Source organism: Phaethon aethereus (genome assembly GCF_964289735.1).
Source record: "Phaethon aethereus genome assembly, chromosome: 19".
Lineage (NCBI taxonomy): Eukaryota > Metazoa > Chordata > Aves > Phaethontiformes > Phaethontidae > Phaethon > Phaethon aethereus.
This window is the reverse complement of record NC_138595.1, coordinates 6626872-6642059: the sequence shown is the minus strand read 5'-3', so window position 1 is coordinate 6642059 and position 15188 is coordinate 6626872. Positions and strand designations below refer to the sequence as shown.

Genomic DNA, 15188 nt, shown 5'->3' with positions numbered 1-15188 from the left:
AATGACTTTCAAACACTGGTAGTGGGCTTAAATATGGTATTTGCTCTTATACCATGGTACATTTAAGCAAGTGTCTTTTTACTATGGGTAGACTTTTATATTCTGCATTTTTAGTTATACAGAAAATCTGTAAACCTAACACAGTATAACCATAAGGAATGTTGATAGTATGTTTCCTCTTTTCACTTAAAGATTCAAAAAATGTTTTTAAGTCTGCAGTAAACATCTATGTCCTTATTCTGCATGTGGCAGTGTGGAAGGTGGTGTTGGTTTCTAATGTATCACATCTAAATGAAAGAGAATTTGGCCACCACACAACATAAAGGCAAATGCTTTCTTTATATTGGCAGATGTTTTGGACGCTTTCTTGAGCTACTAGGCAGAAGAACCTGTTGCAGGAAAAAGTAGTCATAGCAACAGTTTCATACAGTATCTGTGAATCAGAATAATAAAACTATATAATTGTGCCAACTTCCAAAATTCAGTAGGCAGCCTCTGATTTTGTGGTTCTGCTTTGGGCGATGCTGCTCTCAGGACAGCCCTAGGATGTTGCAATAAGTTTTCAGACTAAGTGTTCTGAGCTTTTCTTTGAGTACTGGCATCATCTACTGCAGTCTAAAGCCTGGTCTTTGGAGTCCTCTAAGACTGGTGTGCGGCCTGAAAGGGCCGTTACTACACTACTGTCTAAAGTAGCGTGTGCACATTAATTTACACCCTACCCGAGAATGCGTCAGGCCAGTATCAGAAAGGTTTAGATCAAATTTACCCTCCAGACTATTATTACTGCAGTACATAGTGACAATTTAATATGAAGGAAGCTCTTCCATGCTGGAAGGTAAAACCGCATCTAATAGCGGCAGTTCTGGTACTGTGACTAAAATAAATAGTTTTAAACAAAGTTCAGTTATTGTTGTACCTACGTATCTAACATATTCCACCTTGCTGCTATGAATTCCATACTATGTTGGAGTATGTTGGGTACCCTCACAGAAGTGGTGGTTCATACACTTCCTCAATGCTGTGAACTCTCAGAATTTTTCAGCCAGCCACATACATTCTGCCCAGCAAGAGAAGCTATATAAATTGTGCTCTTCAGTAATCCTGTGGACAATTTGCTGTGATCTGAGTAGGGTAACTGTTAGGGGAGTATAACTGGAAAACCTCATTTGCATTGGATGGATGTGATGTTCATTTAGAGTTACTTGGATTTTTTTTTTTAAGTCTTCAGCATTGATTTGTATCATGTAATACTTTTATTTTTTTGCCATAAACAGATACCTCAGTCAGGATCTCTAACTTCAGCTCCTTGAAACTCTGAATATTCATTTTACTACCTGGAAATAGGAAGCCTACAGGCATAGCTAAGCATAGGAAACTAGTGTTTCTGATCTGCTTTGTATCATAGTAACTACTTCAGGTGGACTAGAAATTGCATTAGACTGCCGAGACTCAAGTTAGGCATAAATATTATTTAAACAGAAATTTAATGAACAAGTTCAGCATAGTACCCAGCCACTATACCTTTAGATTTCATTTTAGAAAGAGAGCATGTGATTTTATTATAGGCGGAAGACAGCTTGATTCATTTGCAATCTTCCAGTATCTTTCTCTAAGAACAAATGCAGCTGATTTGGGCTGTCGTTGGCGGGTAAATATTCCTTTCTTGTTCCCCAAAACACGTGTGGTCCCTGTAGAGAAGTTATAAAATAAAGCAAGTATATATAAAATGCTCTTATATCCCCTCCTGTGAACTGTTACAATGGATGTACTAAATCAGGTTAGGTGGAAGAGACCTATGCACTTTCTTCTACACATAGTCAGGTACAATGGGGAACTTGGCAGGTGTAATTTGTGTCATCTTGGCAAGATTAATTGATGTAACTGAGCAATATAGCTGCAATTCATTGTATTTACAACTGGTAAGTTGATGACAGTTAATTCAGGTGTGCCCATTGACTGATCAGTATTATATTTACAGCAGATGTTCCTTCTGCCATTAGTTCCACCTTGAATTTGATGGTGAAAATGTTGATTACTGTACTGTCCTTTAGTGGTGTCCATATGCTTTTTGCCTATTTTAATTTTCATAGGAAAATAGAAAAGATGATCACAACATGTAGAGAGACTGGAACTGCATATGTGTATGTGAACTTGCCTACATTTTCTCCATCCTCCTATTTGAAACTAATACTGCTTTTCTGACTGCTTCTCTGCAATGACTTAGCTTTCTAATACCTATATTGGTGCTCTACAAGTTATTCCTAATGGTGTTTCTCAGCCTGAAATGAACACTGACTGTTCACCACCCTAACTCACTGCAGGTGACATATGCATAACTGGTTCTGTACTAGGTCTCCTTCAGAGTTGTAATCAATTTCTGTGTGACTGCGCTGTAGATTAAATAACGCCCCATACTCTGCGACTGCACTTACTTATTAATAATGGATGGAGTGTCATGATAGACAGTTGTCTACGAGTGTGGCATCTGGTCCTCTATTGCTAAACCTCTATACCAAGGTAATAATACATTATTTAAGGTGCTCTGTTACTAAGGGCAGTTGTAGATGAAATATGAAGCAAGTGAGACATATCCCTAATGGCTGACTGAAGCCCTGAATTGAGGATGGCCAAGAAATGAAGTAATCTGGGTCTGCTCACAAGCTTCCCTTGCATTCTGCCCTAGCGTGCTGTCTCATGTTCTGGGTAGCACCTCTGCAGGTGGGACATCTAGGAGCTCAAAGCTGGAGAGAGATGTACTAAGTACAGGCAGGACCTTCCCTCTTGGCTCTGGTCACAGAAACCAGCTATGCTCTATCTTTGTGTGTCATAAACCATTTTAAACTTGCAGGGAGGATGGAGAGTTGTTTAGAATATAAATACAAGCTTACCTTGGTTAGTCATGAAGTCGGCAAAATTCCATATGAGCTCCCCAATCACATACTCTTTCCTCTTTTTGTCAAAAACAGAATGGTACTCTTTTAGCATAGCTTTCTGATACTCCTCGCTGAACATAAGAGGTGGATCCTACAGATGGGAAAAAGAGGTGGCCTTGAAGGAAGGTGACAGTTGGTCTCCACAAAGGCTCCATACATTAACTTCCTATTTACTGGGGGCCTGTTTCCTGAAGACAAGCTTTACAATTGCTTGGTCTTTTCATTGCTGCTGCATTTACAATGGCTATTTAGTGATGATTAGCAACTACTGAAATTACAAGGGGAAATGCACATAAAATGCAAACATAATGCCAGATATACTTGGGGGGGTGTCTGTGGTTTTGCTTGGTAATGGAGCTTTATCATGATAATGTATAGGAGTGCCACCCCCTTCTATGCAGGATATGTCCACTCTCCAGTGTTGTATCTTCTGATTAAGCGTTTTCTACAAATGCCAAAGTGCAGATTTCAGAGTGCTTAGTGCTCTTACTCAAAGCTAAAAACTTCTCTTTAGGTGGAGTCTAACCTTCATTAGTCAGTGGCAAAGCTCATTGATTTCAGTGGAGCAGGATTACAGTCTTGGGGCCTGTCAGACGCTCACAAGCTCATCCATCTCAAAACTAAGGAGTGAGGCTCAATTTTTGCTGATGCTGTAAGAACAACAGTGGTCTCTTTTTCACCAAGGGCATCTATAACACTTACACTGTGAAGTCCAGGAACTGAGTCTGCTCCATATTCACTCTGGATGATGGGTTTCTGATAGGTTTTATACCAGTTCTCAAACTGTGTTGTGAGTTGTAGTGGGATAACTTCCAGGTGGCCTGGGTCGTGATACCAGGAGAAGTAGCTATTTACGCAAATTACATCCACATAAGGAGCCTACAAAAAACAAGGTGAGAGTGTTTTGTCACAGACCTTGAAGTGGACAACCTTCATTCATAAAGCTAAATTCTCCTTTTGGTTCATTTAATGGAATCCAGTTTCATTACACATAGAATAAAGCCTTTTCCCCCATCACTCAGGCCCGCCCAACATGACATCTTTCCCAGAAAAATAGCAGGATAAATGTAATGAGCTAATAGCATATTCATTTGGCATTTTTCTTACTTAAGAAGTCACAGCAAAGAGTTAGACAAGATCAACCCATTTCATCCTCAGGTTTGTTAAAAGTTTTTGAGTTTCCAAGATGTCTCTGGCTTGCTGGTACATTTAGATGTACTTTTTGAGTATTGGAATGTGATTATCAAGTTAGTGGTCAAATATTTTGACTAGCAACTAAATTTGTGCATCAATGGTGCAATACTAAGATTAAGCATTCTGCAAGTTATATGCCATTTCTACCACACGGACAGTATGATAAAAGGGCACAAAGCCCATTAAAGTGATGTTGTATGTAACTTGTTCAATGTTCTCTTAACATGTTTTGTAATAAAAGAAAAAAGTTCTAATACCATATCAGTGTATGAGATCTATTCTTTGGTTTTGTTTTCCTGTGTTGTTCTGACTACATGCTCGTGGGCATGGGATGTCAGAGTCTGTGTGTGCATGCGTGATGAAATAGCATTATGCGAAAGCAGATTCCTGCTGGGCACCTTCAAAACTAAGGCCATCAGTTTTATTTTCCTGAGGTGGGGAGGAACAGACCTCTCAAGAGTTACAGAAGGCCACTCCTGCTAATTGTAGGACAGCTTGAAAGAAATACAAAGTGTAACTGTAGCGGGGACATGTGGTAGTATCACCTACCTACAAACTCACCTGCTAGAAGCATTTATTGCACAGTAGTGACAAGTACTATAAAGCCATCTTGAAAAACTAAAAATGACATAGAAACTACCCCAAAACCAAATTTGTGTGTTAAAGATCCTTGTTGACCAGCTTAAGGCACAGACATCCAAGAAAAGTGCCTTTTGGCTATTCATACAGGACTTTAATTATGAGGCTGGAAGAGCTTTCAGATTATTCAACATTAACAGGCCTCTGCCAAAGCTCTAGAGCAGTTTAAAGCAGGAATTAAAGCAAAGCTTCCTTCCTTTAGACTTCTACAAGGGCTGTTAGCATCTTAAAGAGGTTTAAGCTTTGGTTTAATTGAAAGTGAAAAGCCTGGGAGTTAGTAAACACAATCAATGGAATTGCAAAGCATGACACTGTTAATGGCATCCAGGGGTCTGATCCAGCATGCTTCGCTCAAGACAGAAAACTGTTCACTCTTACTGGTTTTTTTTTTTTTTAGCAGGTCTACAACTACAGGATAAGGTGCTTTGTACTAGAGAAACAAAAATGTAAGTTTTTCTTCTGCCCCTCCCTGTTAAATATTTACAGTAAACTTGGGGAGGTGGGGGGAAAGGACTGTAAAACAAATGACAAGAGGAGGAAATTTAATGTATAAATTAAAAAAGAGCTAGAAAATAAAGTAAACTTACACCATGATCAAGAGCGTAATTAGCATCTGTCACAAAGGTTACTGGTCTGGAGGGATCGAGAGCTTTAGTGTGAGCTATCACTGTCCTGTTTGCAAACAGTAAAGCAAAAGACTTCAACAACAGTATGGAGAAGCACAGCCCCATTTCCCCAAGCTCCCTGTCCTTCCACCCCCCTCAAACATTTGGATCTGCTTTTGATTTAGCAGACAGTATTTTTAATTAAATACTGCAGGACACTTAGTGAATCATCTGCTATAAAGTGCCTGGAATTCTAGCCAGTTCTGATTGTGGTAAAGAGACTATCTGTCACAAAGCTGGTTGCTCTCCCACCTGAAAAAATAGACCAGAGTGGAAGTATACCAACCATGGGTGTGTTAATTTGTTTGTTGGTGCCAGCAGCTTGGAAGTTGGAGAAGGGACAGTGAGTTTGAAGACTAAAATGTAAGGGTAATGGGGAGCTTCTGAACAAGTCCTGGGATGTGTTCCTGCAAAAGCACAAGGCTCCAGGCCTATGCCACAGCAGGTAGAGCAATCACAGGTTGGCTGCTTTTGAGGAAACCCTGAATGAGGGACATGAGACAGAGAATGGGATGGTCAAGCTCTGCTGCTTCCCTTATGTTGCAGGAGGATGGTGGATCATTCTGGAGAATAAAACTTCACAGTTACTACTTAATGTGCCTACAGCTACTAGGGACTGCTACCCACCAGAGATGACTCTTGGCTATCCAAAGCTTAAATCTCTTTAGAAATAAAACCAAGGGGTCTGTAGGGACTCAAAGCAGTGGTTTTGAAATGGGATGTCACAGTCCCCTGCAGAACAAATAACTAGCACTAAAGAACCTTGTCTTCAGAATTAAAGGCCAATTATTTTACAGCTTTGCTGTAGTTCTCAAAGAATTTAGCACTTGTCTTCTATTGGTAACAAGGAATATCCTGCTCCCATCAGGTTTGCTTTTGCTTGACCCTCAGGTCAAAAAGAGATGCTCAGACCAAATCGACTCCTGATAAATTTTGCAGAGCCTTACTGGTTCAGAAACAACAAGTTGAGACAGTTGTGTGGTTCTGAGCATCAGTTCAACACAGGCAGCAGTTACACTTTTAGTTTGCATCTGCAGGTACTGTTTCAGGGTTCCCAAAAAATTTCTTGCTCTCTCACTACTACTCTGTGCCATCCCAAAGGAAGAAGATGCATCATCTACCAAGATTCAAGCCTCAGCTCTGCGTACTTACTTAAAGTAGTAAGCTGCTGGGGGCAGCTCCGATGCCGGCTCGTTGGCTACTGACCACATCACGACGGACGGCCTGTTCTTATCCCTGCGGATCAGCTCCTCCATCACGACAAGATGATGTTGCAAGGACTTGTTCCCAAAGCTCTCACTTAAAGACAAAAAGAATTGAGATCTGCTGAGGTGAGGGTATAAAATCCATCCCCTTTGCCTTCCCCCGTGAAAATTCAAGCCTCTGAGGTGTATAAGCACACCTCAGCCTTAACACTGAATATGGTTTCTGCCCTATTTCCCCAAAGCCTGCTGCACACTTCAGGGCTGTGGTTTGAGCTTGTTAATCAAGCCAGACCAAATGACACAATGGCCATGTGGCAAAATGCCCTCCGGTTGCCCAACCTCACTAGACACACGTGATGCAACAGGCTGATTTCTAAATAGAGCAAAGTACTTCCATTATCAGGCCAACAGGCACTGCGGCGGAGACGAAGAAAGAAACAAGGGGAAGGGTCCTTGCAGGAATTCCTTACAGCATTTTAATCCCCACTCCTGGGCACTCGTCGATCACCACGATGCCGTAGGCATCGCACAGGTCCATGATCTCCTCGGCGTAGGGGTAGTGGCTGGTACGGAAAGAGTTCGCCCCCAGCCAGCGCAGCAGGTTGAAGTCCTTCACAACCAGAGGCCAGTCGAGGCCTTTGCCACGGATCTGTAGGGGACAGAGGCATCACACCCCGTCGCACTGCTGGGCCGGGGCTTCTCCTCACAGGTCAGCTGGGCACCGCCGCTGCCCTGCTCACTGCCAGAGCGTTTCCAGCCCCGGACGCCATTTCTAGCTGACCGCACCACCTCTCCGTGCAGTGTTTGCCTTTCTGAGGGGTGCTGCCGCACGCACGCTCAGACCCTGGGTGTTCGGAGGAGCAGAGGACGTGGCGGTCGCAGCCAAGCTGCTGCTCGCCGTTCTGGGGAGCTGCCCTGCCCTGCCCGGGCCGCGCTCTCCCTCCCCTGCACAGGTGCCGTGCATGAGGCGGGCCGGGGCTCGTGCGCCCCTCTGAGCAGAGCCCGCGCTCCCCGCCGCCGCCGCGAGGGAGGAGCACGCGCCGCCCCTGAGGCGAGCGGCCGGGCGGGCTCTGGCGCGGCTGCGGGGCCTCCCTGTGGCCGGGCCGCGTCTCGCAGCTCCTCCGCGGCTCCGGCCTCCCCGCCGGAGACTTTGTACCCCGGGAACCTCAGCGCCGCTATTTTTGACTGGAAGCCATGGACGGTGGGGCGTTTAGCTCCTCTGCCAGCACACGCCAGGCTCGCCCATGTGCCCTGAGAGGGGTGTTACAACTATGGCAGGACTGGGCAGGGTGGTCCCCTTAAAGCTGGTAAAGTTCACCCCAGCCTCCCTAGCAGCTCCCAGCCTGGGAGGAGGGTGTGAGGAAACGGCCGCTTTGGGTGAAGAGGGGAGGCAAGAGCGGTTGCCAACCGCAGTGGCACAAAGCAAGGGGCCATTAGGTGCCCCCACCGTGGGTGCCACACACTTACGTCTGCGTCTTCGTGCTTGTTGACGCCATGGAAGTAGAAAGGCCTGCCGTTGATGAGGAACTGCGTGCTGGTGACGTGGACGGTGCGGATGCCAACCGGGAGCGTGTAGAAGTCCTCCAGCAATGCCCCATTCACCTGTGCCTGCATTTTCACCTGGATTCCCAAAGGGGAGATGCAAGTGATGTGCTGGGCTTCGCAAAGATGCCCTGTCCTCCCTCCCCCTTGTCTGTAAGGGCTATCCTGACTGCCCATCCATTTCCAAGCCCTGCCTTAGCACACAGCCTGCTCATTACCGCTGCTTCAGCCACCTCTTGTGGTCCCCATGTACCTCCTCAGAGAAGGAGCAAGGTCTGACTAAGCAGAAAAAGGAAATCTAAGCTGGGAAAGCTGAAGGTTGAAGAATGAAGCCTGGATGACCCTTCATTCACGCAAAGAGCTTCAGTTTTGTTTCCCTTTACTCATCCGGGCCATTTCATCCTCCCAGGCAAGGCAGTAGTACACCTCTTCTGCTCTGCACCTTGATACCAGGGAACACCTGAAATGTCATCTGCTCACAACAGCTACAAACCTGAGCTCCTGAAAACCCACAGCAGCTCATCTGCCCTAATTTCTGCATCTAAACATCACTACTCATCCTTAACTCACAGAGAGTCTTCCAGGTTCGTGCTAGTGATGCTGAACTCTTGCAGAGTGGGAAGAAAGCTCATGGCACGGCAAAGCATGTGGAAGAGGTTAGCAGCCTGCTCCTCAGAGACTCTCCGCTTCTGCGATATCTCCTCCCTGTATTGTCTCAAATGGAGACAATCCCTTGTCTTTCGCAAGGGATGCATTAGGCCCTAAAAGTGAAGGGCAAGCATCTGAGAATGCATGCATGCACTCCAGGCATGCCCCCCCCTTCTCACCGATAGACCTTTCAGTTCAGCATCGAGGAAGCTGGCAAAGCTTGATTTGATTACTGCATAATTAGTAATGCCACTCTGGTCACATGAAGAGGATCCATGGGAGAAGATGAGTATGGAAGATGAGCCATATGGAAGGTTACTTAACCCTATTAGACAGTCAGATGAAACGCACACAGAAAGGCAGAAATGTCACTGTTACCTCTAAGGAGTAGCAGTATCCAGGGTTCTCGTGCATCAGGTAAGGCCACCAAAGATTTGGGTTCAGGACTTTTAGCTCTCCAGCTGGCCCATCGCCTGTAGCAACCACTTTTCCCTCTTGGTCACGTAAACTCAGGGACAAGGAATAGAATGTGCTGCCAACAACTGACACCTGATATTGCACCATTGCTACTTCAAAGGAAACAAAAGACAGTCAGAGGCTTCTGTGAAAGGGAACATACATGCATCAAATGTTGGAGGGTTTTCACATAAAGCAGCATTAAAAAATGAGGGAGATGTAGAACAACAACAGAGTTTTGAATTTAATGTAAAAAGCATGATTTGTCTTTGTTGAGGTCCAGAAGTTTCCAGCAAGATTTGTGTATCACACAGTTCTGTTACTTAGAGATAATACTGCTTTAGCAGCAGGAAGACTGCCCCTACTGAGAAATTCTACTTTGAGAAACACCTGATCATCCTTTCACTTTAACAGTAGTCACTTGCAAGCACTTCTTTTTTTCATATTGCTTCCGAACTCTTTACCACATTCTTGCAGCTGCTGAGCTGTGCAATAGACCAGCCCAGGTTCAAGTGGAAGCCACTATGAAACGAGTTTAATCAGACTTTTGCAGGATATTTTCTCTGCTGCCCTTGTCATCTCCATTTGCAGCCTGAGATAGCTGCTGTAATTGTTCTGGACCTACCAACATTCTCTGATGAAGTAGTTGTCACAGTAATATCATCTACGTAGACAGAAGGAGTGGTGTAAAGCACAACCGGCCGATGGATTCCAGCATAATTAAAGAAATCAAACCTGATGTTCTGTACAAAGTAGTTCTTGGGATACCTGAGTGAGCAAGACAGGAGAAATGGCTACATTATGCTTCATTACACAAGAACTGAAGGCAGCGTATAGATGCCAGCAATGTAAAATAGTTTGTAATAACAGATGCTAGCTGGTAAAATAGCCTTTAAAACAGGATGGATCTATCTTTCAGTAGTGCTACTGCTGCTACACTGAAGGGGACTACCCGTTAACAAACGTCTAACACACTGAATAGGTTTGATCCTTCAGGATAGCTGGTACTTGAAGTTTCCAGATTAATTCAAGCTTGTCAAATTTGCCATTGATTCAACTTGGCAAATCACTTAATCTCAGTTCCCTGTGTAAAAGAGATGTGATAACTCACTGTAGACTTCTCATAACACCAAAGATTAAACTCCTCCCTGCTCAACTGATGAATTTCGGCATAAATACAACCAATGCTTTTGGAAGTTGCTCGGCGGGTCTTAGGAATAAATTTGCATTCTCTCATCCCTGGGATAAGCTCAGCAGTACAGCGCTTCAGCAACTCACCTTGTTTTGTCATTCATGTACTGAATGGACCCCGGAGGCAGAGTATGGGGTGTCAGGGTGTTGTTGAGCGCGACAGTGATACGGCAGGGGATCCCTGGGCTTCCCTGGACGATGCTGCTTATATCTGCTTCAAAAGGGAGGTGGCCCCCTTCATGCTCCATGACTTGTACTCCATTGACCCACTGCAGGAGAAGACACCTCTGAATCCAAGAGGCAGAGTTTTTGTGGCAAGCAGAGCAGGGAGAAAGGAAGGAGCCCAGCAAAGGGCAGTTGGGATTCCCAGCAACACTGAACCTTGTTCTGGACTCTTACTCCTTGAGAGATCAATCTAGCAACCCTTCCTTTGCAGAGAGCTAGGTCTGGGACACATACAAGAAAGTGTCACTGAGACACATGGTTTTGGGCAGATCCTGTAGCAAGGAAATGTTTTAGTTACTAGTCCTGACATTGGAGGATCAGAGAAGAGAGACCTGAGAAACATGTCCAAGTTCTTGGCTGGAGGAAAAGAGGCAATAGTTAAGAAAATAGCAAACCGATATAAAATCTAGGCAGAAATGTGTTTGCTGAAGAAGCCATGAAACAGATTTTAGCGCAGCATACTTTTGGAAACACATAGACAGTTTTCCATGCAACGTACCACAATGGAGTAGTAATGGGCACTACCGAAACGGAGCACCACTCTGGTGTTGAGGTCATCCTGAAGCCAGCGGAGAGGAAGCAGCACCTCTTTCTCGTACCAAACCCAGCCGATGTAGTTCTCCAAGCTGGGGTCTTGAGTGATATCGTTGAAGCTGGCAGGCACTGGCATGTCAATCACAGGACCAGTCTGGCAGCAATTGGACAAAAACAGAGGGAATAGAATTAAAAAAACAGAAATTTTACTGTCTTGGCTGTCCAACCTGTACTGCTGAAGGTGTCCCCTCCCACTGACAACCTTACAATACCTCTGCCAAGTGGAAATACTGAGGAAAACCTGTTTAGAAACTGGTCTAGCCCATCACAGGCCCTATACAAGTCCTACTTGATATCAGGCCCAGGACCCTGCCTGTTCCTACAGGAAGCAGCTGCTCATATCTTTTCCCCTCCCGGTGTACAGTGAAATGCTTTCATTAATGGCTCTGGTATTGTGGAATCAGAGAAATGCGGAGGAAAAAAACCACAAAACAAAAACGCCTAGGTCATTGTTCAGCCTGGGACTTCACACAAGCTGTAGTTTCTCCTGCACAGCTCTAGCTGTTTGGTGTGCAGTGCTGGTGGTGTGGTGTCAGTTCCCCAGCACAGGGTGCTGCTTGTCAGGCTAAGAGCTGTAGTAGAAGGGTGGCAAGAGTCGGGGAGATTTTGGGCCAGATCCTCCAAGGAAGATCGGTGGAGATTGTTTGGGATGAGTCCAGCCTTTCTCACTCCCTGAAAGCAGCATAGGTTCCTTAGGATTACAACAGAGTCAATTCACTTGCTTATTTTTAATATAAGGATTATAGGCAGGCAGTGTTGCACTACGTTTAACATTGAGGTAACCGGATGCTGTTGCAAAATAGAGCTGTTCATTTTTAGCACCTGCTGCGCTCGTGATATTGCACAAATGAGCGCTGCAGCAGCGCACAGCTGGAGTGCTTCCCCTTTCCTACGGAAGCCTTTCCATGGAGAGCGGAATGAGGAAGGTCTGGTGGCCCAGGGGTGAGCATCTTGTGTGCGGCTGACTCAGCACTGAACTGCACCAGCACTGCAGAGAATCTCAACGTCCTTATTAGACATCAGAAAACCGTAGTAGGAAAGTCCTTGGATGGTGAAGTGGATTTTCTAGTATCTGATAGAGGATAACCTTTGACTGGGGTGGCTATAAAATGTGCCTCCTTCAAGGAGACTGATGCCTAAAGTAAATTGAGCGTACACTTCTCAGCCCCCTTTAGGGGGGCATAGTCTGGGATCGCTCTCCTCTGGCTGTCTCTTTTTGCAAAACTTCTAGCAGAATAGTATCTTTCAGCTCTTTTCTCCTTCCACGATTTGGCAAAAAAATTGCCCAAAGGGCTAAAATAGAAAAGATTCGACACATACATTTAATGCATGGAATAAATAATTGCTTTCTCTTACATAACGGTATTAATTTCATAATGCACTTCAGTTAGTTACACTAGAACTTGTTTAGCTGCACTCGGCTCCTTTGGAACAAATAACTCAGTAGTGCCCTTTCCAGGCGTGTTTTTGTTTAGCCCATGCTGCTGGCGATAGGTACGTGTCGTGCAGGGCCAGGGCTCCTTCAGCAAGCACCGGGCTCGCTTCCTCCGTCAGCTCCGTCCATTCATTTATTCATTCAAATGTCTCCGTTCATTCAAATGCTCCCTGGCTCCCACAGCAGCGGGACGATCGGCGGCTGCCGGTAATGACAGCGCCTCTGAGAGAGACCCCCGCGCCGCAGCGGGACGAAGTGCCGCCGCTCCGCCAGCCCGGCGGGGAAGGAAGGGGGTAGCGGTGCTCCCGGGAGCGGCGGGACACCCGCTTTACAGAGGGGCCCTTCCCGGGCGGAAACCACCCCGCTATCCTGGGGAGGGGGCAGCCCCCGCCCGCGCCCCGCTCCCGGCCCCGCGGTACCTGCCGGAGCGGTTGCCGGTACCAGCGCTGCACGAAGCCAGTGTCCCTGCCCGGCGAGAGATCGGCGCGGAAGCTCCAAAGGCCACCGAGCTCCTTCCGCTCCCGGGAGGGGGTCTCCCGGGGGTAGAGCATGCCGCCCGGCGGGGCCGCCGCCCGCCCCAGCGCCAGCAGCAGGAGCAGGCAGCACCCCTCCACCGTGCCGCGGCCCACCCGGGTGCCTGATGCTCCCGCCGCCATCTTGGTTGTGGGCAGTGCCCGGCCGTGGGGAGGTACCGCCGGGGGAGCGGCGGGGACGGGTCCCGCCCCGCCACAGCGGGCACGTTGCGGCGCGGGGGGGGGGAGCGGTGCAGAGCCCGAGCAGGGTCCGGGTGCTGCCACACGGGGCCGCCGGTAGCCTGGCGTAAAACACACTTGCAGGGGTTGGCCCGGGTCCGGCATTGATGGATTTTCGGGGAGGGGGCGGTGGTTTTCTTGTATTTATTTATTTACTTGCTTGCTTACTTACTTTTATTTGTCTGTTTATTTTTAGAGGCACTTGTTGAAGCATGAGGGCAAGAAGTTACTGGAAATGGCAAAGAACACCGATGACCAGATGGCATTTTGGGGACAGGCAGGAGAGTGATCTCTGCATTGGAAAACCATGGCTGGACTCCTCTGTGAAGCACGGTAACATTTCCTGTTCAGGTCGTGTCCCTCAGAACTTTGTTAGGAGTAATGCAGACAGAGAAAAGTACCACAGAGGCAAGGAAGGAAGGAAATGCCATTGGATGGATTTTAATTTTACAGTACATTTATTTGTAGCCTATGTTTGTTTCCTGCATGAGAACATGTACCCCCATGTGCACTAAGCAGCTGTCAGTCATGCTGTGTCTGATTAAATTACAGATGCAACAGCTTAGTTTATTGTAGATCAATGAAAGTATCAGAAAGGTAGAGGGTCAAATGGGGAGGGCCAGTGGTTATGAACTATTTATTTAAGCAAAAGATTTGAGATGTGGTAATCTGCTAAAACCACCTTCTTGGTTTTTTTCAATCAGCAGGGTTGCACATTACTCAGCACTGACCCCCAAGATGCTGAACAGTGGCAGCTGGGAACACACAACAGTCCAGTCAACTGAGGTGTGTGAAGGTACTGACCAGGAAGGAGAAAATACAAATCGGGAGGAAAGAAAAGAACTGTGAGCTGGAGAGGAGATAATCCCTTCTTCTGAGTCTGTTGGTGTTGGCTGTTGCTGTTACCTCTCCACCTGAATTAAGTGTACATAATTGATTTCCCAGCCACAGCTAACTTAGCTGGAAGGCGAGACAAATGTGTTAAACCAGAGAAACATAGCAGGGAGGAATGAAGTCCCCTGCTGCTTAAGTAAGACTTTTCCTGGTCTTTTTTTACTTTTTACTTCTGTAAGGACAAAAGGGAAGATGGTAAATGATTTTTGTAAGAGGCAACAGCCATGCAAAGCCAAGGATTTTTTTTTTAATTTTTGTTTTTAAACACTCTGCCTGAGCTACATTGGAGGCAAATCGGGGCATGTGTTGCACAGAGGAAGAGCTGGAACTGGGACCATGCAACCCAGTGTTTCGGTGTAAACTAGAGCCAAAGGTGGTTTTGTGATGGGCTGGGATGACCTTTGGGTTGACCTGCTGGCCAAGGTCTGCCTAAGGCTATGCAAGTTTTGGTGCCGGGTGGTGAGGAGGTTTTTTTTTTCTGCCAAAAGGCAGAAAATCCTAGGAGGAGGGCAGTGATAGCTGGAGCTATGTGTGTTGGAGATGCTGTACTAAACATCTCTGTGGACACACACAAGCCTTCCTCAACACATGCACTGACACTCCTGCTGCTCTCTACCTGCCGGACCCTTAGAAATTAACACCATGTAACTCGGGTCCTCTGCCAGGTTCATACACCAGGGAACATTTCCTAAAGCCTCATGAGCGCTGAAGAAGCCTCGCTCAATCTAGACCATAAGAAGAAAGACAGGCGTTCCAGTGAACTACATACGCCACAGTGTTTATTAACTCCAGATTAGTGTGATAGGCACAACGCT

General features: G+C 46.2%; 1 protein-coding gene across 1 annotated transcript; it reads right to left on the bottom strand.

Annotated features, from left to right (window-relative positions):
- Nucleotides 1–1251: 1251 nt before the first annotated feature.
- Nucleotides 1252–13383, bottom strand: GUSB (glucuronidase beta; the record flags this gene model as incomplete). Its single annotated transcript, XM_082008429.1, has 12 exons — nt 1252–1688; nt 2889–3024; nt 3636–3812; nt 5354–5438; nt 6584–6730; nt 7107–7285; nt 8104–8256; nt 9205–9392; nt 9908–10050; nt 10561–10742; nt 11198–11386; nt 13147–13383. 12 exons carry the CDS (start codon nt 13381–13383, stop codon nt 1531–1533), a joined length of 1974 nt encoding a protein of 657 aa, XP_081864555.1. The 3' UTR covers nt 1252–1530.
- Between the last annotated feature and the right edge of the window lie 1805 nt (nt 13384–15188).